This window comes from Schistocerca gregaria, chromosome X (assembly GCF_023897955.1).
Source record: "Schistocerca gregaria isolate iqSchGreg1 chromosome X, iqSchGreg1.2, whole genome shotgun sequence".
Lineage (NCBI taxonomy): Eukaryota > Metazoa > Arthropoda > Insecta > Orthoptera > Acrididae > Schistocerca > Schistocerca gregaria.
In genome coordinates this window covers 600,571,449-600,598,915 of record NC_064931.1, presented here as the reverse complement: position 1 = coordinate 600,598,915, position 27,467 = coordinate 600,571,449, and the positions used below count along the sequence as shown (strand labels likewise).

Below are 27,467 nucleotides of genomic sequence, written 5' to 3'. Positions count from 1 at the left end.
CCGGGCTGTATGGCGGATGAGGGACATTACTGCATTTAAATCTTCTGAGCTCCTCCCAGGTGCGCAGACGTGTGTGAGGCCTTGCTTTGTCATGAAGGAGAAGTTCGTTTGCATTTTTATGGCGATGAACACGCTGAAGTCCAGCATCGCAGAAGTCACAGTTGTGTGCGGCAGCAGGCATGCGGGGAACTGGAGAAGTTTGCGCGACCTTGTTGTGATTATGACAGACGCCCCGCTCAATGACTCACCGTGCTTTTGTTCACTTTCTTTTCTCCAGAGACTCTGCAAGCGCCTATAAACATATGCGATGCTTTGGTTTACCGCCAAAAGAAACTCAATGGCAGCTGTCTGTTTGGAACATACCTCCGTTACAGACGCCATTTTGAAGAGTACTTACAGAGTCGCCAACTATTAGAACTTTGGAGGCTGCAGCAGGAATATTCCACGATATCCAACAACAAATGCTGCATTTTGCAACCGAAACTGGCCAACAAAAATAGTGTTACATTACTCATTGAACGCTCCTCGCAGATTCACAGTTAGCTTGCACTTTTCCTTTTTCTACAGTGATAAGCAGCACCATCATCTCACAAATCTCTTAGTGTCAGCATATTACAATGTATTTTTGTGCCGAATGTTTTTGTCTCTTTCTCCCCATAGACAGTTCTGGTGATTCTGCGTTTCCTGTTTTTAGATCTGTTCACACCTCCAACTCATTTTTCAGCATTAACAATTTTTTTGTTTCAGTATCTTCAATGTATATGTCAATGTTGTAATATTAAATTCATATCTTCTAGTAATATCCTAAGATAACAATACTGTCAGCAAATGTAATTTTTTCCCGTATTATCACACGTGTTGTTTATGTGTTTGTAAGCCTGAAATAATGGACTGAACCACTTGCAGTAATATTGTGACGTAACTACCAAGTTTCTTTGGCATTGGTCGATTTGTTTTTTGTGTGCTATTCATTTGTAGTTGGGTGTAAATCAATAATAAGAATAAATTCTGAAATGTATTTTGTTACACAAGTAGCTAAATGTGGGTACAAAAAAAAGAAATTAAAATGGGATCACTGAATAATAAAATGACAATAATAGAGGATAGTGTGAACATCTGTAAAGAAGGCGAAAAAAGTGACATCGGAAGACTGAGGAAGAAACGGGCATAGCAACAGCCTGCGCCGTAGCTAAATACTTAGAGGACAAGACGATCCTAAATCATTAGTAGGGGGGCAAGACAGAGTCTGAGCAATCTTGTGGGTTGCCTACATCAGGGGCAGGTTTGCTCCATAACATTGTTATGAGAGGTTTCTTCAAATTACTGCAACCAGTCGCCTTTTGTCTTGTTCTTCAATTTTTTTATTATCACATTACCGGTTTCTAACCACCTAGCAATTTTTCATCAGATGGTACATATTTATTGATTGTCTGCAGCAGTGTGGGTGCCGTGAAGCTGTGGCAAGATGTATGGTTTATTTACGTTTTGTAAAGCAAGTGTAACGTATAACTTGTAAGTAAGTGTGTCGAGTGAAGTACACTGAACGTCACTGAGAAACATTCATTATGTTTTCCAGACTACTGTGTACACCAGCATACAACGAATGGATACGTTTATACATCTTGCCATAGCTACACGTCTCCCACACTGCTGCAGACAATCAATAAATATGTACCATCAAATGACGAATCGCTAGGCGGTTCGAAACCGGTAATGGAATAATAAAAGAATTCAAGAACAAAACAAATGGCTACTGGTTGCAATAATTTCAAGAAACCTTTATTCATCACAGTCGCAGTGTTGCTCATCCATAATGGATAAAAGCATTATTGTGAGAATTCCAAACCACAAAGTTTCGTACAGAAATTGTTAATATTGTACGATCATGTAGGGGAAGTGTATATGCATATAAAGTTGGATCTCAGAATGCACAATCATGCAGATAATTTAATTTAGATATTAGAGCGACGAATATTATAATTGTTCCAATAAAAGTTTTTCTTGCTATCATTATCATGTTTCAGCCAGTACTGTAAAAATAATAAAGGCATTGTGTCTGCTATAGTACTACACGTCTATCTTTATCGCCTTGTGGCCTAGGAAAAGTTACTGCATTTAACGTGAGAATAATAGCTCAGTGCCTTACTTGGACAGCTGCCAGGTGTAAGTGAGACGTCATCCAGAGCGATGTCACCCAGGCTGTTGCGACCAACTTTACCAGCAAATATTATCTGTAGTAAGCAATTTTCAACTTCAGTACAATAAATTTAGAGCCATGCAGAAATTTTTTACACTAATAACAGTAGATACACTAATATTTTTCTGCAAAATTCATTCTTTTAACATCAATTCATTGCCTATTCGTGATTTAATGCCATTATACCATTAACAAAGCATGTATTTTATCCATAATGGATGCAGCTGAACTCTGTGACTCGTCCTTTACAGGATGTAGAATAATAACTGCAATAAGTCACAAAAGGAGGTGAGTTTATTTAACACACAACCCCTTTTGGACTTGTGCCCATCTTCACGCTGCTTACGCTCAGGTATATGTTTCAGTAGTCAGTGTTGGACATCATGGTTTAAATAAAAAACAAATAATGTGATAATTACTAAATAGACACAAATGAAACATTTGGAAATGGCTAAGCAACATGTATTGCAAAATAATACAGTACTTAGACAAAGCTGATGTATCCATATCATTGTCACATTTTTGTACAAAGATATTTCGTTTTTTATTCGTTAACTGTATATTAGTCACCATCCTAATTATTAGTGCTTCCATATTATGTCTTTGATAAAGTAGTAACACTTTAGATACTGGTAACTTCAGACATAATATGGAAGCACCAATAATTCACATTGTGGCTAATATACAGTTAACACATAAAAACGAAATATTTTTGAACAAAAATATGATAAATGTAATATGAAAACAATATGGATACACCAGCTGTATGTAAGTACTGCAACATTTTGCAACACATGTCGCGTAGCCACTTCCAGATGTTTCATTTGTGACTATTTAGTCAATATCACATTATCTGTTTCTGATTTAAACAATAACTTCGAACACTGAGTATGGAAACATATACCTGAATGTAAACCACATGAAGGTGGGCACAAACCCGAAACGAGTAATATGTTGAATAAAATCACCTTTTATTGTGACTAGTAGCAATACCCTATTCACAAACCAGTTTTTCATAATTTCTGCAAAATATGAAATAGTCTCTTATGACTGGTCTATTATACGCAATGCTTAGTACTGTAAGTCTTACTGGTATAAACTTAATTACTATAAAAATAGAAGGCGTAATAAATACTCTTAAAAGCCTGAAATTATTATTTGTTTCTTCTTGTTCATATTTTTTCGAGATATTTGTAAGTTTTTTATTACAGTTTTTCTTTATAAACATTACATCTCATCCGTGATAAACTACTGTGTTTCTCCTGAATTCGTCACATTATTAACGTCCAGTGCTCACGTAGATTTTGTATGCATGTGGTATTCTTACCATGTAGTTCGTCTATCACATGAACATATAAAAACTTCTTGCAGCGGTTGTAATATTAAATCTTCGTCTTATTACAAGTTAACACAAAGCAGTTCTTCCAGCTTTATTTAGTTATGATGCAAAAGTTTTACGTTAGGGAGTCAATAAATGCTGATTCTCGAATCGAACCTCTTAGTTAATTTACATTCCAGAGTGCAAAACTGAATCTTACATTATGGAATAACAACGAAACATCAAATGTCTAAAACGAAATGTTTTTTGTAAAGAAGAAACAGATCGTTAATTTTACGTTTCAGATAAACTGCAGCGGCGAGAAAAACATTTTGCACGTCATTTTGCAAACAGCTGTGTGTTGCTCTTAGATGTGGTCGTACCGAATGAAAAACTCATCACAGATTAGTCTGACATATTTCCAGACATCTACTGAATGCAAGTTACTCACTTGATATCTGCATTAACAAAAATCACTGGTTGTGGAATAAATTTCTACAAAAGGACGACATTAAAATTAACTTGTTTTCGTTTTAAAAAAGCTACAAACTTTAAGAAACGACATCCGTACCTCTATAAATCTATGATCCCTTTGGCGATTGGCTGCTTACGATAATTATGCTGCATTTACTGCATAACTACGACTTCTGAAGACTGATGTGACTTTTGAAAATGGTCGGGCAATAGCGGTCACTGATGCTATCGTATTGTTCTGTAATTTATTAATGAAGTATACCTATAGTTATGGATCAGATTTAACTCCAAAATTCACTGACAGTCTACAAAAGAGATATCTCAGAAAACATTTCGATTAGAGTCATCGTATAGCCTATCTTTCATATACTGAGAATATAAGTCATTCGTGCGTTAACTCTTTTTCCGAAAAGTGGTGTTAGGTACTGTTACGGGAGGTATCAGATTCATTTCATTGCTTTTCATTTGCATTTATTATGAAGCTTTAGATGACGCTGCTCGGAGCAAAATTATGGAACTGAAGGAGATTTTCTAGCAAATCGGATCAGACGTCTTTTATTCGTAGCGACTGAGAGCATTTTTTTTCTCGCTGCACGCAAAACGTCGTAGCATCATATCAGCCTGCATTCAGTAAACCTTTCTGTAATTGCTTTTATTTAAAAATATTGCTCATGCAGCCGCTGCTGATTTTGTCCTCACGGCAGTTCCAGATAAAATGCACAACACACGTATACTTAGCTCAAGTATCTTCTTTATCAACCTTATGTCACTGCGGTACATCATTGCCGGTCGACTGACTGCTTTGAATACATTAAGTTTGGTTCTAGTGGTCAATTTACCGTCACAAGCGAGTCTGCGACATTTATTAGCATTACGTCAGTCGCTTATGAAAGATTCCTAGAGGATTTTGGAAAATCAGGTTATGATTACGTTGCACAAGAGAGCTACATTGATGTACGCCAGCGCTTCATGAATGCTTTCTGATGGTCCCTCTGGGAATACTTACACATATTTACAAAAATCCCTAGATAGTACCCACAGAAATTTTACACTCTCGGAGGCTGCCCTATTAATTATCGGTGCATACGATCAAAGACTTTCTGGAAATTATTAAATAGTAGCTATGTATTATGTTTGTTTACACACACCTGTTCCATTTCCTTTTCTATAATACACACTCTAAAACAAAAGAAACGGGTTCTGTCCCCAGCCGAAGGCGCCGATTGGAGAAAATTCTTCCACGATGTCCATCAGGAGGACATATAAAAACTCTATCAATCAATGCCAAGCCGAACAACTGTCTGCATAAGGGTCCGTAACGGCCCAACCCTTTATTGACCTGCTCAGTTTGTGAAGATATTTCTCTTGAATAAATCATCCGATTTTTCTGAAACTGTAATGATTTGTTTGACTGTACATGTAACTAAGAGCTTCAGATCTACCGATTTACGTCCCATTCGGATAATTCCTTCATGCTTTTTTCGTTTTTCTTTTTTTTGTGTCTTATAATGTATATTGCGTCTCTGATGCCTTTGCCGAGGTACTGCAAAATTGTTTCCAGTTACTGTTAACAGATCGAGAAGGACCTTATTTAAGACTCTTTCGTAGAGCTTTATGCCAAGTGAAATAACTTTTACTAATTGGTAATTTCCTCAGTTACAAATAAAAAATTCATATAGTGCACTTTTTCTCCATGAATATAGTCAGTTCTTCCCTAATTTGTTTGCCACAACCAAATGTTGCAAAAAATCGCTATATCGATATTTATCTTTGTATACATAACCAGAGTCATAATAGCTTTAATGCCTTTTTTGATATAGTTTCCAAATGGGCATAGAAGTCTTCCCCAAACTCCAACTTTTCTGCTTTTGGACAGTCAACCTGTGCAACGTTATATATTGGTATAACCCGCACAGGTTTTAATAATAATGATTGGTGATTGATGGATACCATAGATTAGATCTGCATCGGTTTTTAACTTTTCACATCACTGTAAAGTGTTTTGCAGAGTAAGTTAGGATATTATTAAGTTTCTTCCGCAGCATTAAATCAAGTAATGTTTGAGTGATGTCTGTATGCAAGCCTCAGTACTGCTCGTATGTCAGTTCGATTTTTCAGTACATCTGCAAGCGTCTTGCGCGACATTAACAAAAGTATGATTGTTATTTTTGTGCTTCTCAGTATATTTTCGTAAATTCTGTTGGGAAAAACTATACGCGCTATAATGTTCTAAACGTACGTCGTAGAAGCCTGTTCAAAACAACTTCTTTCTTGGACAATCTGCAGTCCTTGAGTATTATACTAATGAACTAGAGGATGTCATTACCCTTTGACACTACTGGATTACTTGTCGGTTCTCTTTATCACTGAAACTGTCCATCCCACTAGTACGATGGCACTGATGTTAGTTGTTAGTCACTAACCCTGTATACGGAATCTACAGAGATTTTAAGTAATACATTGTACAGTTTTAGATTTTTCTACACTCTGAGCAAGGTCAGCAAGGTAACAGTCGGTACATAAGACATAAATGTTTGTATTCAGTAAGATGTTCCGTGGTGCAACTTTTCTACAATGGTCAAAAGGTGATAAACTACTTCCCCTTTCATGTCTAAATCCTTTTTCAAACAATCAGGCCCATTCGTAGAAATTCAATGGAAGTTGGTAACTTTTGTGCGAGGGTGGTTTGAAAAGTTCTCGGGACGGAATAGAAAAGAAGTACTTACACCAATAAAACATTTTTTTTATTTTTCAATGTATTCTCCTTGTAGATTAATGCACTTGGTCTAACGATGTTCCAGTGCCTTGATCCCATCTCGAAAATTAGTTTCGTCCAGGCCTGGAAAATAGTTGTCAACTACGGCTCAGCAGTTCTGGGCGCTTCAGTCCGGGACCAAGCTGCTGCTGCGGTCGCGGGTTCGAATCCTGCCTCGGGCATGGATGTGTGTGATGTCCTCAGGTTAGTTAGGTTTAAGTAGTTCTAAGTCTAGGGAATTGATGACCTCATATGTTAAGTCCTATAGTGCTTAGAGCGATTTGAACCAACTCCGACTATCAGTTCTTCGTTTGAAGTGAATCTTCGTCTACCAAGACAAGTTTTCAGTTTAGGGAAGAGATGGAAGTCCGACGGAACCATATCAGGTGAATAAGGCGGGTGTCCTCCCCCCCTCCCCCCCCCCCCCCATGAACCATAGACCTTGCCGTTGGTGGGGAGGCTTGCGTGCCTCAGCGATACAGATAGCCGTACCATAGGTGCAACCACAACGGAGGGGTATCTGTTGAGAGGCCAGACAAACGTATGGTTCCTGAAGAGGGGCAGCAGCCTTTTCAGTAGTTGCAGGGGCAACAGTCTGGTTGATTGACTGATCTGGCCTTGTAACACTAGCCAAAACGGCCTTGCTGTGCTGGTACTGCGAGCGGCTGAAAGCAAGGGGAAACTACAGCCGTAATTATTTCCGAGGGCATGCAGCTTTACTGTATGGTTAAATGATGATGGCGTCCTCTTGGGTAAAATATTCCGGAGGTAAAACAGTCCCCCATTCGGGTCTCCGGGCGGGGACTACTCAGGAGGACGTCGTTATCAGGATAAAGAAAATGACTCTGAGCACTATGGGACTTAATTTCTGTGGTCATCAGTCCCCTAGAACTTAAACCTAACTAACCTAAGGACATCACACACATCCATGCCCGTGGCAGGATTCGAACCTGCGACCGTAGCAGTCGCGCGGTTCCGGACTGAGCGCCTTAACCGCGAGACCACCGCGGCCGGCCAGGAAAAAGAAAAGTGGCGTTCTACGGATAGGAGCGTGGAATGTCAGATCCCTTAATCGGGCAGGTAGGTTAGAAAATTTAAAAACGGAAATGGATAGGTTCAAGTTAGATATAGTGGGAATTAGTGAAGTTCGGTGGCAGGAGTAACAAGACTTTTGGTCAGGTGAATACAGGGTTATAAATGCAAAATCAAACAGGGGTAATCAGGAGTAGGTTTAATAATGAATAAAACAAAAGGAATGCGGGTATGCTACTATAAACGGCACAGAGAACGCATTGTTGTGGCCAAGATAGACACGAAGCCCACGCCTGCGACAGTAGTACAAGTCTATATGCCAACTAGCTCTGCAGATGACGAAGAAATTGAAGTAATGTATGATGAAATAAAAGAAATTATTCAGATAGTAAAGGGAGACGAAAATTTAATAGTCATGGGTGACTGTAATTCAGTAGTAGGAAAAGGGAGAGAAGGAAACGTGGTAGGTGAATATAGATTGGGGATAAGAAATGAAAGAGAAAGGCGCCTGGTGGAATTTTGGACAGAGCGCAACTTAATCATAGCTAACACTTGGTTCAAGAATCATAAAAGAAGGTTGTATTCATGGAAGAAGCCTGGAGATACTGACAGGTTTCAGATAGAGTATATAATGGTAAGACAGTGATTTAGGAACCAGGTTTTAAATTGTAAGACATTTCCAGGGCCAGATGTGGACTCTGACCACAATCTACTGGTAATGAACTGTAGATTAAAACCGAAGAAATTGCAAAAAGGTGGGAATTTAAGGAGATGGGACCTGGATAAACTGACTAAACCAGAGGTTGTACAGAGTTTCAGGGAGAGCATAAGGGAACAATTGACAAGAATGGGGGAAAGAAATATAGTAGAAGAAGAATGGGTAGTTTTGAGGGATGAAGTAGTGAAGGCAGCAGAGGATCAAGTAGGTAAAAAGACGAGGGCTAGTAGAAATCCTTGGGTGACAGAAGAAATATTGAACTTAATTCACGAAAGGAGAAAATATAAAAATGCAGTAAATGAAGCAGGCAAGAAGGAATACAAACGTCTCAAGAATGAGATCGACAGGAAGTGCAAAATGGCTAAGCAGGCATGGCTAGAGGACAAATGTAAGGATGTAGAGGCTTATCTCACTAGGGGTAAGATAGATACTGCCTACAGGAAAATTAAAGAGACCTTTGGAGAAAAGAGAACCACTTGCATGAATATCAAGAGCTCAGATGGAAACTCAGTTCCAAACAATGAAGGGAAAGTAGAAAGGTGGAAGGAATATATAGAGGATCTAAACCTGGGAGATATACTTGAGGGCAATGTTACAGAAATGGAAGAGGATGTAGATGAAGATGAAATGGGAGGTATGATACTGCGTGAAGAGTTTGATAGAGCACTGAAAGACCTAAGTCGAAACAAGGCCCTGGGAGTAGACAACATTCCTTTAGAACTACTGATGGCGTTGGGAGAGCCAGCCCAGACAAAACTCTACCATCTGGTGAGCAAAATGTATGAGACAGGCGAAATACCCTCGGACTTCGAGAAGAATATAATAATTCCAATCCCAAAGAAAGCAGGCGTTGACAGATGTGAAAGTTATCAAACTATCAGTTTAGTAAGTCACAGCTGCAAAATACTAACGCGAATTCTTTACAGACGAATGGAAAAACAGATAGAAGCCGACCTCGGCGAAGATCAGTTTGGATTCCGCAGAAATGTTGGAACACGTGAGGCAATACTGACCCTAAGACTTAGAAAATAGATTAAGAAAAGGCAAAACTACGTTTCTAGCATTTGTAGACTTAGAGAAAGCTTTTTACAATATTTACTGGAATACTCTCTTTCAAATTCTCAAGGCGGCAGGAGTAAAATACAGGGAGCGAAGGCTATTTGCAATTTGTACAGAAACCAGATGGCAGTTATAAGGGTCGAGGGACATGAAAGGGAAGCAGTGGTTGGGAAGGGAGTGAGACAGGGTTGTAGCCTCTCCCCGATGTTGTTCAATCTGTATATTGAGCAAGCAGTAAAGGAAACAAAAGAAAAATTCGGAGTAGGTATTAAAATCCATGGAGAAGAAATGAAAACTTTGAGGTTCGCCGATGACATTGTAATTCTGTCAGAGACAGCAAAGGACTTGGAAGAGCAGTTGAACGGAATGGAAAGGGTCTTGAAATGAGGATATAAGATGAACATCAACAAAAGCAAAAAGGGGATAATGGAATGTAGTCGGGTAATGCTGAGGGAATTAGATTAGGAAATGAGATACTTAAAGTAGTAGAGGAGTTTTGCTATTTGGGGAACAAAATAACTGATGATGGTCGAAGTAGTGAGGATATAAAATGTAGACTGGCAATGGTAAGGAAAGAGTTTCTGAAGAAGAGAAATTTCTTAACATCGAGTATAGATTTAAGTGTCAGGAAGTCGTTTCTGAAAGTATTTGTATGGAGCGTAGCCATATATGGAAGTGAAACATGGACGATAAATCGTTTAGACAAGAAGAGAATAGAAGCTTTCGCAATGTGGTGCTACAGAAGAATGCTGAAGATTAGATGGATAGATCACATAAGTAATGAGGAGGTACTGAATAGGATTGGAAAGAAGAGGAGATTGTGGCACAACTTGACCAGAAGAAGAGATCGGTTGGTAGGACACGTTCTGAGGCATCAAGGGATCACCAATTTAGTATTGGAGGGAGCGTGGAGGGTAGAAATCGTATAGGGAGACCAAGAGATGAATACACTAAGCAAATTCAGAGGGATGTAGGCTGCAGTAGCTACTGGGAGATGAAGAAGCTTCACAGGATAGAGTAGCGTGGAGAGCTGCATCAAACCAGTCTCAGGACTGAAGACCACAACAACAACAACAACAAGGCGGGTGTGGCAACAATTCATGTCTTAGTTCGTACAATTTTGCCATAGCGATGGCACGTGTGTGTGGCTGCGCGTGAAGATTCACAGATACTTTTTTCATTTATATTTTTTCAGTTAAAATGTGATATACCCTTGCAGATGACACCTAGTAAGCGTGAGCAATTTCTTGCACTTGCAATTGGCAATCCTCCATGACCATTTTGTAAACTTTTGCAATGATTTCTGGAGTAGTTACTCATCTTGGCCGACCATTGCGGGGATCATCATCTAAGCTCTCCACACCAAATTTGTATCTATTTGTCCACTTGACAACCGTTGAATATGAAGGAGCAGAGTCCCTCAGTGTATTCTGGAATCGAGCACGAATGTCCTTTGCTTCCATACCTTTTTTTACGAAGTACTTAATCACTGCTCGAATCTCGATTGTTTCCATCTTCGCAAATGACTACGTGGGAACAACAACAGAGCCACGTCACCGCCATTGCCCTCTTCCAAGTGCACTGACGTAGCACGTGTTTACAGGCCACAGTCCAATGAATATCATGTGAACAACTCGTTGCGCTAGCGCTGACCCCTCGTGGTGATTCCGAGAACTTTTCAAGCCACCCTTGTACATTGATACGAGTCCTATTGGTAACACTAGAACTTTTCGTAAGTGATTTCGGTTTGTAAAAACTGCTTGCGTGGCGGAGCCTGTAAATTCTGAACCTTTTTGTTGCAAAAGTGTGCTGTGCCTTAGAGAACATACCGATGTAAGCATCTCAAATCACCCTCCTGTCAACCATATGAATCTGGAATACTTAAACCGAAACTAGTGTCACTGTCAAGTATATTACAGAAGTTATACACTGTCCATCCACATTAATGTGACCACATGTTAAAAGCCTGAATAACAACCTTTTGCTGCGCCGACCTCTGCGAGACGAGAAGGAAGAGACTGGCGAGGTTCTGGAAGGCACATCTACATCTACATCCATACTCCGCAAGACACCTGACGGTGTGTGGTGGAGGGTACCTTGAGTACCTCTATCGGTTCTCCCTTCTATTGCAGTCTCGTATTGTTCGTGGAAAGACAGATTGTCGGTATGCCTCTGTGTGGGCTCTAATCTCTCTGATTTTATCCTCGAGATATACGTAGGAGGGAGCAGTATACTGCTTGACTCCTCGGTGAAGGTGTGTTCTCGAAACTTCAACAAAATCCCGTACCGAGCTACTGAGCGTCACTCTTGCAGAGTCTTCCACTGGAGTTCACCTATCATCTCCGTAACGCTTTCGCGATTACTAAATGATCCTGTAACGAAGCGCACAGCTCTCCTTTGGATCTTGTCTATCTCTTCTATGAACCCTATCTGGTACGGATTCCACACCGGCGAACAGTATTCAAGCAGTGGGCAAACAAGTGTACTGTAGCCTACGTCCTTTGTTTTCGGATTGCATTCCCTTAGGATTCCTCCAATGAATCTCAGTCTGGCATCTGCTTTACTGACGACCAACTTTATATGATCATTCCATTTTAAATCACTCCTAATGCGTACTCCCAGATAATTTATGGAATTAACTGCTTCCAGTTGCTGACCTGCTATATTGTAGCTAAATGATAAAAGATCTTTCGTTCTGTGTATTTACAGCACATTACACTTGTCTACATTGAGATTCAGTTGCCATTTCCTGCACCATGCGTCAATTCATTGCAGATCCTCCTGCATTTCAGTACAATTTTCCATTGTTACAACCTCTCGATATACTATAGCATCATCCGCAAAAAGTCTCAGTGAACTTCCGATGTCATCCACTGAGAGGGGTGCGGAGCCAAGCCGACTCCAGTGGCACGGCTAGCTGTGCTAAGTTCCTCAGTTGATGACTCATGGCACGAACAGCTCGATCGAGATGATCCCACAGATTCTCGATTGAGTTTAAATCTGGGGAGTTTGGTGGCCAGGGGGTACGGTGAACTAATCCTGATGCTCTCTGACTCACACACGTACAGTGCGAGCAGTGTGACGTGTTGCATTGTTCTGGAGGTAGATGCCATCGTGCCGAGGAAAAACACTGTGTGTAGGGGTGGACATGGTCTCCAAGGATGGATACATACTTGTGTTGATCTGTTGTGTCTTCCATAATGACGAGATCACCCACGGAATACCACGGAAATATTCCCAGACCACAAAACTCCCTCCTTCATTGTTGTCAGACGTTTCACGCCGTACACGCCTTCTGTCCGATGAGGCATACAAAGGCCACCTGTCGCCACTCAGTAGACGTCCAGTTGCGGTACTGGAGCGCAAATTCCAACGTTCGTAGCTGATGAACAGCAGTCAACATACACTACTGGCTATTAAAATTGCTACACCAAGAAGAAATGCAGATGATAAACGGGTATTCATTGGACAAATATATTATACTAGAACTGACATGTGATTACATTTGGGTGGATAGATCCTTCGAAATCAGTACCCAGAACAACCACCTCTGGCCGTAATAACGGCCTCGATACGCCTGGGCATTGAGTCCTGTACAGGTACAGCTGCCCATGCAGCTTCAACACGATACCACAATTCATCAAGAGTAGTGACTCACGTACTGTGACGAGCCAGACGTGACGAGCGATTAACCAGACGTTTTCAATTGGTGAGAGATCTGGAGAATGTGCTGGCCAGGGCAGCAGTCGAACATTTTCTGTATCCAGAAAGGCCCGTACGGGACCTGCGACATGCGGTCGTGCATTATCCTGCTGAAATGTAGGGTTTCGCAGGGATCGAATGAAGGGTAGAGCCACGGGTCGTTAACACATCTGAAATGTAACGTCCACTGTTCAAAGTGCCGTCAATGCGAACAAGAGGTGTAACCAATAGCAAACCGTACCATCACGCCGGGTGATACGCCAGTATGGCGATGACGAATACACGCTTCCAATGTGAGTTCACCTCGATGTCGCCAAACACGGATGCGACCATCATGATGTTGTAAACAGAACCTGGATTCAACCGTAAAAATGACGTTTTGCCATTTGCACACCCAGGTTCGACGTTGAGTACACCAACGCAGGCGCTCCTGTCTGTGATGCAGCGACAAGGGTAACCGTAGCCATGGTCTCCGAGCTGACAGTCCATGCTGCTGCAAACGTCGTGGAACTATTCGTGCAGATGGTTTTTGTCTTGCAAACGTCCCCATCTTTTGACTCAGAGATAGAGACGTGACTGCACGATCCATTACAGCCATGCGGATAAGATGCCTGTCATCTCGACTCATAGTGATACGAGGCCGTTGGGATCCAGCACGGCGTTCCGTTATTACCCTCCTGAACCTACCGATTCCATATTGTGCTAACAGTCACTGGATCTCGACCAACGCGAGCAGCAATGTCGCGATACGTTAAACCGCAATCGCGATAGGCTACAATCCGAACTTTATCAAAGTCGGAAACGTGATGGTTCTCCTCCTTACACGGGGCATCACAACAACGTTTCACCAGGCAACGCCGGTCAACTGCTGTTTGTGTATGAGAAATCGGTTGGAAACTTTCCTCATGTCAGCACGTTGTAGGTATCGCCACCGGCGCCAACCTTGTGTGAATGCTCTGAAAAACTAATTATTTGCATATCACAGCATCTTCTTCCTGTCGGTTAAATTTCGCGTCTGTAGCACGTCATCTTCGTGGAGTAGCAATTTTAATTGCCAATGGTGTAGGTGCATGAAGCAGGCGCCTGCTTGAGAGGTCTATACGCAGCAAAGTTCCATGCATGGTCGTTGGTGAAATGCTGTTGGTAGTTCCTTGGTTCATCTGGACGGTCAGTTGCTCGACAGTTGCACGTCCATTCGCCCGTACAAATCTCCGCAGCCGTCGTTCACACCTGCCATCTACGGCCCGTGGTGCATCATAGTTGCCTCGGAGCCAGTTTTGAATAGCGCCATTTTGCTACGCATGGTATACGTTGGTAACAGTGGCACGCGAAAAGTTTACAAACTTAATCGTTTCGGTAATGCTTCCACCCTTAGCCTGAAAGATAATGATCGTGTCTTTCTGGATGTCATATAAATCGCTACGTTTCTGGATTACTTCAACGACTGCACCGTTTCCAGCAACTCTCCGACGCTCTTGATATGTCCTCCAGTGCTTGTGCTGCCACCTGCCGGCAGTGAATGTTTATTGGACGTTGAGCCTACGGAATATCAGACCAGCTGTGTGGCTGGATTGAAGAGTTTTTAGCAAACAGAACACAGCATGTTGTTCTCAATGGAGAGACGTCTACAGACATTAAAGTAACCTCTGGCGTGCCACAGGGGAGTGTTATGGGACCATTGCTTTTCACAATATATATATATATATATATATATATATATATATATATATATATATATATCACCTAGTAGATAGTGTCGGAAGCTCCGTGCGGTTTTTCGCGGATGATGCTATAGTATACAGAGAAGTTGCAGCATTAGAAAATTGTAGCGAAATGCAGGAAGATTTGCAGCGGATAGGCACTTGGTGCAGGGAGTGGCAACTGACCCTTAACATAGATAAATGTAATGTATTGCGAATACATAGAAAGAAGGATCCTTTATTGTATGATTATATGGTAGCGGAACGAACACTGGTAGCAGTTACTTCTGTAAAATATCTGGGAATATGCGTGCGGAACGATTTGAAGTGGAATGATCATATAAAATTAATTGTTGGTAAGGCGGGTACCAGGTTGAGATTCATTGGGAGAGACCTAAAAAAATTTAGTCCATCAACAAAACACTCGTTCGACCTATACTTGAGTATTGCTCATCAGTGTGGGATCCGTACCAGATCGGGTTGACGGAGGAGATAGAGAAGATCCAAAGAAGAGCGGCGCGTTTCGTCACAGGGTTATTTGGTAACTGTGATAGCGTTACGGAGATGTTTAACAAACTCAAGTGGCAGACTGCAAGAGGGGCGCTCTGCATCGCGGTATAGCTTGCTCGCCAGGCTTCGTGAGGGTGCGTTTCTGGATGAGGTATCGAATATATTGCTTCCACCTACTTATACCTCCCGAGGAGATCACGAATGTAAAATTAGAGAGATTAGAGCGATCACGGAGGCTTTCAGACAATCGTTCTTCCCGCGAACCATACTGGAATAGGACTGGAATAGGAAAGGGAGGTAATGACAGTGGCACGTAAAGTGCCCTCCGCCACACACCTTTGGGTGGCTTGCGGAATGTAAATGTAGATGTAGATGTAGATGTTGACGTCTAGCATATGCGGTGGTCAGATTAATGCGACTGGACCGTGTATTAGCTGCAGTGCCGGTAACATTATAGTGTAAGGTTACAGTACCTTGTAAGGATTGAGTGATGAAATGGGAACTTCCGCCTGATACCAGGCATTGCCCGCCTCACCTGACAGGCTCCATAACAGTTTTTCTTGGCCCTCACGTGCGTCGCTCAGAATCACACTTAGCGTTCCGATACCATTCCCGTACATGTGCGTCCAAAATCGAAGGCATTTTGGAGAGTCAGGCCCTATAAGAATAACAGAAAGAGCAAGACTGTGTTAACAGAGAACAAATACATGTCATAGTAATACAAAAAAAACCACTCAGCAACTTCAATATTGAATCCCCCTCACCCTCCGCCCCAATAGTAGAGGTTCAAAACTAAACTCCATCCGAACAAGCATTGAAGCCCCAACGGTCCGATCGGCCGCCGTGTCATCCTCGGCCCAAAGGCGTCACTGGATGCGGATGTGAAGGGGCATGTGCTCAGAGCACCGTTCTCCTGGCCATTGTTAGTTTCGTGACCGAAACCGCTACTTCCCAATCAAGTAGCTCCTCAATTGGCCTCACAAGGGCTGAGTGCAACCCTCTTACTAACAGCGATCGGCAGACCGGACGGTCACCCATTCAAGTTCTAGCCAAGACCGACAGCGCTTAGCTTCGGTGATCTGACGGGAACCGGTGTTACTACTGCGGCAGGGCCGTTAGCATTAGAAATTTGTGTTCCATTTTAATTAAACGAGACACTGAAAGATTGTCGGGAACTTATTCTGAGAATCCATTAATGTAATATAATACAAAACTATAAAAAAGTGTGTTAATACACTTTGATGCATTGTTTGTAACTACGAGGAGGAACAAGTTCTGTTTACTTTTTGAATAATACCATTTCACCGGGCGTGATGACACTGTTGTTAAGACAATGAACTTGTGTGCCAGACGAAAGCACCTCAAACTATCTGGCTATCCTGACCTGAGTTTCTGTGAATTTTTGCAAGTAATTTAAAACATGTAATGGGAATCTTCCTTTGATAAGGCTTCCTTCCCCTATATTTTTTCAATTAGGTTACCTTAAATTTACCCATACCATTGTGTGAGGTGGCATTGTTCCATATGGAGCCAAGTGAGAGTGACTTTATCCGAGCTCTGTCCCTGGTGTGTGGTAGCCATATAATCTTCTAATCACTAATGAGGTCGAGAAACCTCATCATCTCCTGAAAAAACTGGATGGTCAGAAAGAGTCTGAAAAGCTTGTAAGGTAGTTGCAGGGTAGGTTGTGCTGAGAAATAACTGTTAAGAAAAAAATCGATACGTTGCACCGTTTCCGAGTTCATTAGGCAATCACGCCGTGGCGCACGCAAATTCAAGCTGGCCGCCAGATATGATTAGTCTCAGTTCTTCTCATAGTGTAGATGGTAGTGCAAGAGACTGTTCAGCCTTTGCTCGGGTTCGATCCTTACTATCGTCCTATCAAATACACCAAAGTAATAATTGAAAAATGTTCTTACAGCCCAACAGCAACATTATTTAATAAATTCCGGCAGTAATCACTGGATGCTCCAATCCAAATCAGCGACATCCGCTATGCGCTGAACTTCGTGGGTTGGTTTTACCTCGACACCAGTTACCTTCTACCCACAAACCGCGAGGGAGCAAAGTCGGTAACATCACTACCACATTTCATGTATCTTCAGTGGGGAATTAATGGGAATTATGACTGCCACGGCTCAACTGGAAAACTGTGGAAAAATCTTTGGTCCAAGGTTCTACCTGGAAGCGTGCGAGCAAGATAGTACAAGGTCGTAAATCGCACTATCCCGACAAGCTCTAAACTCTCTTCAGTTCAGCTAATCCGATGAGAATACAACTGGACATCGTTTTGTGTGCCGTAAATTTCGAATAATCTGCGACGCAGCAAGAGACATGCTGCGTTCTATGAACAAACTCGCAATGCAACACATCACAGTATCAGACGCCATCATACCACAATGGAATCCCCATCCCAAAACAAAGAAGAATGTTACGACCTGAATTATGGGACACACAATTAACGCAATATTCTCTTTAAAAACGTATGATAAATTGGAATTGCTGGAACGTTTGTGGACTCAACATGGTAAGGAACAAACACGGAAAAAGTATAGCGAAAACTTCGCAAAGTTCCTGAAAATATCGCTGCAAAAAGCAAATGGTGATATGGGACTCTAACTTATTTGTTCCATTTTTTGTGTTTTTTTCCTTCATTTAATGTGATCTCGTGATCTCTTGTGACGTCTGAAGTTCTTATTTACTCTCCTATGTTCCATGTGCTGACATTCTTCTTTTCGTTACATAGCACTTTATCAAAGGAGCACTGATAGGAAAACAGACACACAAATCTTCCCTCAAGATTGTTGTTGACCTGCTTGGTGGGGTGCACATTCCAATACATGTCGGTTTGTATATTCAGGATAGAAGGCTGGTCTACTGAATGAAACTGCCTAAGACTGGACCTGTAAAACAGATGGAAGAAATTTCTATTCCCTTTATTTAAGGTACATTTTATATCCAAGCAGGATGTAAACTTTGGAGGTGAAAATGTACTTCCAGTGTCTGCTGCCAGTTTATGTTCTTTCTGGTTACATATTTCCGTCAGGAGGCAATTGATTTAGAAGGTGTTTATTTTGTTACCTACAGAAAAACGTTTTCGACGAAGTGCATTGATGACTATTATTGTTTACTTACAGCGTCCAGTGAATTTTTTGTTTTTCCATCTGGCAACCAAGTAACGATCCAGGCTTTCAGCTCTTATGATGGACCGTCGATGCGACCATCTGCCGACAATTGCGTTTTGTCCTTCGTTCTATTATTTTGAATTCAGAAGAACAATATATCAAGATATTTGTATATAAATTTGCATCATGAAGAAATGAACTTTCTGCTCTCGTTATACATCACGCAGGTTTTAGTTTTTAAAAGGAATTATCACCTCGGCACATGGTCTCTGAGGAACATTTACAGTTTCATTTCATACTCTTTATTTCTTGAATACGTTCTTTATTGCTGTAAAGGCGAGAAGATTAAGGATCACCTTTAGTCGTTACATCCCATTTACGTTTAAATTTAAGTAAAGCATTGAAGATCGCCGACGAAGGCACTTTTGAAGTGCGCACAAGGAAGGGCTATGAAGGAAGATGGGAGTCCCTACAATGTATATACAGGATTGTCCACTTAAATGTTTCAGCGCAAATATCTCTAGAACAACACAGATATTGAAAAACAACTTTCATCTTACGAGGCTCATGAAAGTAAATATTGCAGGACATTCTGAAACATAAGCTAATATTATTTTCAACACAAGCTTACGTTTTTTGAAATAGACACCACGTATTATTTCTTTCGGTAACTCGAGAAATCGCAAAAAAGATTGCGCAAAACGTCAGCTAAATTCCGAGTAATTGCAAAGTGAGGTTGACGCTTTAGCTTCACGATTTCTTCGGATGTAATTGACGTATTGCGATGGAACCAACGCTATTCCTTTTGTGATTTTTCATGTTAGTGATTGCGTGAAAAACAATATGAAGTGACCATTTAAAAAAAACATAGGTCTGTGTTGAAAATCATATTTACTTAAGTTTTAGAATGTCTCATAGTACTCACTTCCGTGAACCCCTGCTTTACATCCATATTGCGTTTAGTGACACCGTCCTTGGAGGGCCACTTCAATGTTAATTAACTCGGAAACGGCGCAACGCATACAATTTTTTCCTTAGCAATTATTTTTCAGCTCAGCCTACCCTTCAACACCCTGGCAAGCGTTTCAGACTCTTTCTGACCACCTTGTATAAATCCGCTAATGAGACTGAAACATGACAGTCTAAAAATTCAGACTGTTTTTAGTGCCCCTTCTGCTAACTCCCTAATTATGAGTAGGGCTGTCCAAGGATATTAAGCCCTCAATTAGCCGAAATTCATTTGATGACATCAGCTGTATTAGGTATAGATCTACCAGCCAATAGTCATATTTGAAAATTTGTACTGGGCCGAGAGTCGAAATCGGATTTTCCGCTTTTAGCTATCGTTCGCCTTAACCACTACAGCTGTAGGTACACGTTCCCCACACCGAACCAACACCGTTTTCATCTTTATATCTGGGCAATAGAAACGTCTCAAATATGAGATCGACAGGAAGTGCAAAATGGCTAAGAAGGGATGGCTGGAGGACAAATGTAAGGATGTAGAGGCTTATCTCACTAGGGGTAAGATAGACACTGCCTCACGCGGTTCCGGACTGAGCGCCTTAACCGCGAGACCACCGCGGATGGCGTTTAATAAGTCACAGCCGCAAAATACTAACGCGAATTCTTTACAGACGAATGGAAAAATTGGTAGAAGTCGACCTCGGGGAAGATCAGTTTGGATTCCGTAGAAATGTTGGAACACATGAGGCAATACTGACCTTACGACTTATTTTAGAAGAGAGATTAAGGAAAGGCAAACCTAAGTTTCTAGCATTCGTAGACTTAGACAAAAGCTTTTGACAGTGTTGACTGGAATACTCTCTTTCAAATTCTAAAGGTGACAGGGGTAAAATACAGGGAGCGAAAGGCTATTTACAATTTGTACAGAAACCAGATGGCAGTTATAAGAGTCGATGGGCATGAAAGGGAAGCAGTGGTTGGGAAGGGAGTGAGACAGGGTTGTAGCCTCTCCCCGATGTTATTCAATCTGTATATTGAGCAAGCAGTAAAGGAAACAAAAGAAAAATTCGGAGTAGGTATTAAAATCCATGAAGAAGAAATAAACACTTTGAGATTCCCCGATGACATTGTAATTCTGTCAGAGACAGCAAAGGACTTGGAAGAGCAGTTGAACGGAATGAACAGTGTCTTGAAAGGAGGATATAAGATGGACATCAACAAAAGCAAAACGAGGATAATGGAATGTAGTCGAATTAAGTCGGGTAATGCTGAGGGAATTAGCTTAGGAAATGAGACACTTAAAGTAGTAAATGAGTTTTGTTATTTGGGGAACAAAATAACTGATGATGGTCGAAGTAGTGAGGATATAAAATGTAGACTGGCAATGGCAAGAAAAGCGTTTCTGAAGAAGACAAATTTGTTAACATCGAGTATAGATTCAAGTGTGAGGAAGTCATTTGTGAAAGTATTTGTATGGAGTGTAGCCATGTATGGAAGTGAAACATGGACGATAAATAGTTTGGACAAGAAGAGAATAGAAGCTTTCGAAATGTGGTGCTACAGAAGAATACTGAAGATTAGATGGGTAGATCACATAATTAATGAGGAGGTACTGAATATAATTGGGGAGAAGAGGAGTTTGGGGCACAACTTGACAGGAAGAAGGGACCGGCTGGTAGGACATGTTCTAAGGCATCAAGGGATCACAAATTTAGCATTGGAGGACAGCGTGGAAGGTAAAAATCGCAGAGGGAGACCAAGAGATGAATACATGAAGCAGATCCAGAAGGATGTTGGTTGCAGTAAGTACTGGGAGATGGAGAAGCTTGCACAGGATAGAGTAGCATGGAGAGCTGCATCAAACCAGTCTCAGGACTGAAGGCCACAATAACAACAACAACAACTGGGCTCGAGTCCCAGATTTTCATATGTCACTATTGTTTAGTAGATCTATACCTAATATTGCTGATGTCAAGAAATTCGTGTTCAGCAAATTAATTTCAAATTATTTCGATCAGCTTTGGATAGTCAACTGTTTCTGTTTTGTCGTATATGCATGTAAGTTTTACAAGCCTAAGTGGCACACGACGATAACAACATTGGTCTCCGTTCCTCGTTGTCTCCTTTTACCTGCTACAGGAATCCAAGTAATGTTGCGAGCATGAGGTAATTAATTCAGTGGACTGCGATATAAGAATGTAGACAGTGTGACATATTCTATTTTGGATCATTCCAGGCAGTGTACACAGACAACCGGAGTTGTTAAGGCGACCATTCGCAATACGTGAAAAATACGAGTTCGATTCCTTGTCCATCACAAATTTTCATATGTCAGTAGTGGGTAGTAGATCTGTAACTCACACAGCTGATGCGGAGAAATTCGCATTCTGCGGATTACTTTAGATTTTATTTCTGACAGCTATGGGTCGTCAACAGTGTCTTTCAGACACGCACATAGGCTTCAGTTAGTGTTGTAGGACTTCTGTGGGTTCAGAGGACTTCTATTGTTGAATAGAAATGCCTGTTCAATAGCCGTTTCCAGCAGAGATATATTATCAACAATAAACTGGTATCTCCTGAACCAATGCTGAAAGCGAATAATTAATCATCTGGATTCTAGGATATACAGAAAGCGACGATGGACCAGACTACCCACTCCCAGGACTTTCCTGTGCAGCTGTAGTCGGATCCACGAACTATGGCGGTTCGCGCAGGTCGAGACAAGGACGGGGAATGCTTTTTTGCCGGTTCCAAGAGACAGTTGCGGTTCTCGCATAAGCGCCCTTTGCGCTTGATGTAAGCATGTGTCCCGCAATTTATGTCTCTCGCTTGCTTGTGTAGAATTCTCGCTTACCGCCACCATCAGCCATGCCAACTCGCAACAAATGGAATAAAAATTCAATAAATAACTCTCTGCGATCACTTTAAATGGTCGCACTGCAATCAGCATTCACAGCACAGCGCTCAGAACACTGCTGCACTCTCACTGTCTGTCGTAGAACGCGTGAGGTAGGTGCGCAGAACGACCCCTAAACTCGACCGCCATCATTCGTGACTCCAGCTATAGTACGGTAAAAGCTTCTCAGATACGCTGAGCCCTTTCTTTTTTTTTTTTAATGGTGGCGAATGAAAATTGTTTTCTCCGTGCGGGCAAGAAACTGTCCTGCCATCCGTATAAAGTTAGAAAGATCAGAAAACCTTTTGTTAACATTTTCAATCAAAACGCACCATTTTAATTTTCACGTATTCTCATATGCCTAATCTAACGCAACTAATTCGCCATAACAAAGCTGGTGTTTGGCTTTCTACCACTTCTGTTAAAATAACGTAATGTATGGCACGATTCCAGAAAGCTAATGGAACGATTTCCATTGCGCTGAAAACGTCATAACCATATCAGTTCGGTTGTAATAGTAACAAACTCAAACGCATTTGGCCTATATAATCGGTGCTCCACGTCCTCGTAAGATGGAAGAATGCCATTTTCAATAAAGTAATGGCCACGCCTGCTTGCTGTCTGTACCAGTTAGTTTGAGCGACGGACCAAGATTACGTGAACGTCCGTCATCAGCAACCCCCTTTACAGAAGACAGAACATACCGTAGGAACAATTACAGGCATGTGTGACACAGAAGACAAAAACAGAAAAATAATTAGAAGAGTCTCGTCTATGGTTATGTCTGTTATCATGTAAAGGATGAAGAGAACGATGCACCGAGTTCCTGTTATCAAACATGCAGTCTTTATGCCAATAAGGATCTGTACAAGTTTAAACACAAAAGATATGTAATGCTTAATAGTCTACTTCCGGGTGTTTAATCGAGTTGTTGTTTCCATTTTATGCAGAACACCCCGAGGTGACGAAAGTCATGAGAGACCTGCAAATATCGTATCGGACCTCCTTTTGCTCGCCGTAGTGCAGGAACTCGACTTGGCATGGACTCAACCATTCCCTGGAAGTCCTCTGCAGAAGTATTGAGTCGCGCTGCCTCCATAGTCGTCCACAACTGCGAACTTGTTGCCGGTGCAGGATTTTGTGCACAAACTGACCTCTCGATTGCGTTCCATAAATGTTCGATAACATTCAAGGCGGGTTATCTGGGTGGCCAAATCGTTCGCTCGAACTGTTCAGAATGTTCTTAAACCAAACGCGAACAGCTGCTGCCTGGTGACATGGTCCACTGTCATCCATAAAAATTCCGTCGTCTGGGAACGTGAAGTCCATGAATGGCTGAAAATGGTGTCCATCCAAGTAGCCGAACATAACCATTTCCAGTCAGTGATCGGTACGTTCCATGTAATCGCACTATGGACCAACCATCAGCTTGCACAGTCCCTTGTTGACGACTTGGGTCTATGGCGTCGGGGCGTCTGCGCCCTACGCTAACCCTACCATCAGTTCTTACCAACTGAAATCGGGACTCATGTGACCTTGCCAAGGTTTTCCCGTCGTCTAGGGTCCAAACGATATGGTCATGAATACAGGAGAGGCGCTGTAGGCGATGTCGTTCTGTTAGCAAAGGCCCTAGCGTCGGTCATCTGCTGCCATAGCCCATTAACGACAAATTTCGCCGCACTTTCTAAGGCATACATTCGCCGTACGTCCACATTGGTTTATGCGGTTATTTCACGCAGTATTACTTGTCTGTTAGCACTGACGCATCTACGCAAACTTCGCTGCTCTCGGTCGTTAAGTGAAGGCCGTCGGCCACTACGTTGCCCGTGGTGAGAGGTAATGCTTGAAATCTGGTACTATCGGCACACTCTTGACGCTGTGGATCTCGGAATACTGAATTCTCTAATGATTTCCGAAATGGAATGTCCCATGACTCTAGCTCCAGCTAGTATCCCGTATTCAAATTCTATAATTCCTGTCAGGCGGCTATAAGCAAGTAGGAAACATTTTTACATACGTCACCTGCGTACAAATGGCAACTCCGCCAATGCGCTCTCCTTTTATACCTTGTGTTCGCTATACTACCGCCAGCTGTATAAAGGGTGTTACAAAAAGATACGGCCAAACTTTCAGGAAACATTCCTCACACACAAAGAAATGTGGACATGTGTCCGGAAACGCGTACTTTCCATATTAGGGCTCATTTTATTACTTCTCTTCAAATCACATTAATCATTGAATGGAAACACACAGCAACAGAACGTACCAGCGTGACTTCAATCACTTTGTTACAGGAAATGTTCAAAATGTCCTCCGTTAGCGAGGATACATGCATCCACCCTCCGTCGCATGGAATCCCTGATGCGCTGATGCAGCCCTGGAGAATGGCGTATTGTATCACAGCCGTCCACAATACGAGCACGAAGAGTCTCTACATTTGGTACCGGCGTTGCATAGACAAGAGCTTTCAAATGCCCCCATAAATGAAAGTCAAGAGGGTTGAAGTCAGGAGAGCGTCGAGGCCATGGAACTGGTATGCCTCTACCAATCCATCGTTAACCGAACCTGTTGTTGAGAAGCATACGAACACTTCGACTGAAATGTGCAGGAGCTCAATCGTGAATGAACCACATGTTGTGTGGTACCTGTAAAGGCACATGTTCTAGCAGCACAGGTAGAGCATCCCGTATGAAATCATGATAACGTGCTCCATTGAGCGTAGGTGGAAGAACATGGGGCCCAATCGAGACATCACCAACAATGCCTGCTCAAACGTTCACAATTGCGTGCGGATTCTCGTCAGCCCACACGTGTTGATTGTGAAAATTTACAATTTGATCACGTTGGAATGAAGCCACAACCGTAAAGAGAACATTTGCACTGGAATGAGGATTGACGCATTGTTGGATGAACCATTCGCAGAAGTGTACCCGTGGAGGCCAATCAGCTGCTGATAGTGCCTGCACACGCTGTTCATGGTACGGAAACAGCTGGTTCTCCCGTAACACTCTCCATACAGTGACGTGGTCAGCGTTACCTTGTACAGCAGCAACTTCTCTGACGCTGACATTATGGTTATCGTCAACTGCACGAAGAATTGCCTCGTCCATTGCAGGTGTCCTCGTCGTTTTAGGTCTTCCCCAGTCGCGAGTCATAGGCTGTAATGTTCCGTGCTCCCTAAGACGCCGATCAATTGCTTCGAACGTCTGGCTGTCGGGATACCTTAGTTCTGGAAATCTGTCTCGATACTAACGTACCACGCCACGGCTATTGCCCCGTGCTAGTCCATACATCAACTGGCGTCTGCCAACTCCGCATTTGTAAACATTGCACTGACTGCAAAACCACGTTCGTGATGAACACTAACCTGTTGATGCTACGTACTGATGTGCTTGATGCTAGTACTGTAGAGCAATGAGTCGCATGTCAACACAAGCACCGAAGTCAACATGACCTTCCTTCAATTGGGCCAACTGGCGGTGAATAGAGGAAGTACAGTACATACTGACGAAACTAAAATGAGCTCTAACATGGAAATTAACCGTTTCCGGACACATGTCCACATAACATCTTTTTTTTATTTGTGTGTGAGGAATGTTTCCTGAAAGTTTGGCCGTACCTTTTTGTAACACCCTGTATGTGCATATCGCTATGCCATGACTTTTGTCACCTCACTGCATTTGAGCGACCGACCCAGTCATCCTCTGCACGTGTTAGATGTTGTGCTCTTGCTTTTACTCACAAAACCTATAGAAAAAGAGTGTCGGTCGTCGAAATGCTATGCATTGAATGGAAACCACAACTCGACTGAACACCCAGAAGCACGCCATTAATCACTCACGCCCAGAAAACACGAGAATTTTTATGTTTCCTTAACAGCAAAACAGGCAAAGCTAATCCAACCGCTTATGCTTTTTGTTTCGTTTAACAACTCAAATTGTTCATGTTCTGAATATTACTACTTTCACGTCACGTGTTTGTAGTGGTACATGGTAATTGTTAAAACTAAAGGTCCATGAGAAGGAAGAAAGATTAGGCTCAAAGTCACCTCGAGGACGAGGTCATAAGAGACGGGTTATATGCTCGGATTGGGGAAAGATGGAGAGGAAAATCAGCCATGCCATTTCAAAGGAACCTTCGAGGAATTCGCCTCAAGAAATTTTGGCAAAACAGAAAAAACCAAATGTGGATGGCCAGAGGGTGATTTGAGTTGCGTGCTCCCCATAACGAGTCCAGTGACTTGCCTGGCCGAAAGGCCCATGATTTGATCCCACTTCGTGAATATGAAAAGCATCAATTTGCACTGTGGTTCAGATTCAGTATTCAAACAGTGGGTTTCCTTATTGTCTACATAGGTCGTCTCTTACGGCAGAGGAAAGCAAGAGTATATCACCTCAAACATGGCTATTTCTAGTACTTATTGGCATGTCCCAAACAGTGTGTGGTAAACCAGCAATTCAAGTCATAGGTATGCTCAGAATTTTGGACGTACGCAAAGTTGGACGTACGCGCACGCGCGCGCGTACATACACATGCAATGCTGCACCTGTACGGCGTTGGAAATTCCAAGGTATGCTGGCGCTGTCGGGATCTAACACTCTTAAATATTCCCAGCGGACAAATATATGAACATAACGCAATTTTAAAATTACTAACTTTCGCAGAAAGGAATTTCTACATTGAAACATAGAATGCCAGTAATGTTGTATTTCTGTACATTGCACATCAGCTAGAGAAATTTTGTTATCATCTTCATTATCATTAACAACGTATTTCAGTCAGATCAAGACAGTAACTAGATGAGCGTACAGAATCAGTTTGAAATATGACACGGAAGAGAGGGTTAAGAGTTGCTGAGCATATCATGAAGGTGGACGACAACATGTTGATGAAGAATATATGGAACACTACAGGCTTGACAGGGAACAGTTGGATGAAAATAGTCATGGAAGGTTGCAAAACACTTGCAATGAAGGGAAAAAAATCCATACACTGCAGTGCAGGGAAACGGTGGA

The 27,467-nt window shown here is 42.0% G+C and overlaps 1 protein-coding gene across 2 annotated transcripts in view; it reads right to left on the bottom strand.

The window, feature by feature from the left end:
- The window catches only part of LOC126299244 (MAM and LDL-receptor class A domain-containing protein 1-like), a 352,356-nt gene that overhangs the window by 82,545 nt on the left and 242,344 nt on the right, over positions 1-27,467 (bottom strand). For both annotated transcript variants that reach the window (XM_049991032.1, XM_049991033.1), the window contains exons 9-10: positions 15,939-16,123; positions 2,147-2,231 (exon numbers count right to left, since the gene is read on the bottom strand). In XM_049991032.1, the coding sequence (XP_049846989.1) occupies positions 2,147-2,231; positions 15,939-16,123 (270 nt within the window). The remainder of the gene's footprint in view (positions 1-2,146; positions 2,232-15,938; positions 16,124-27,467) is intronic.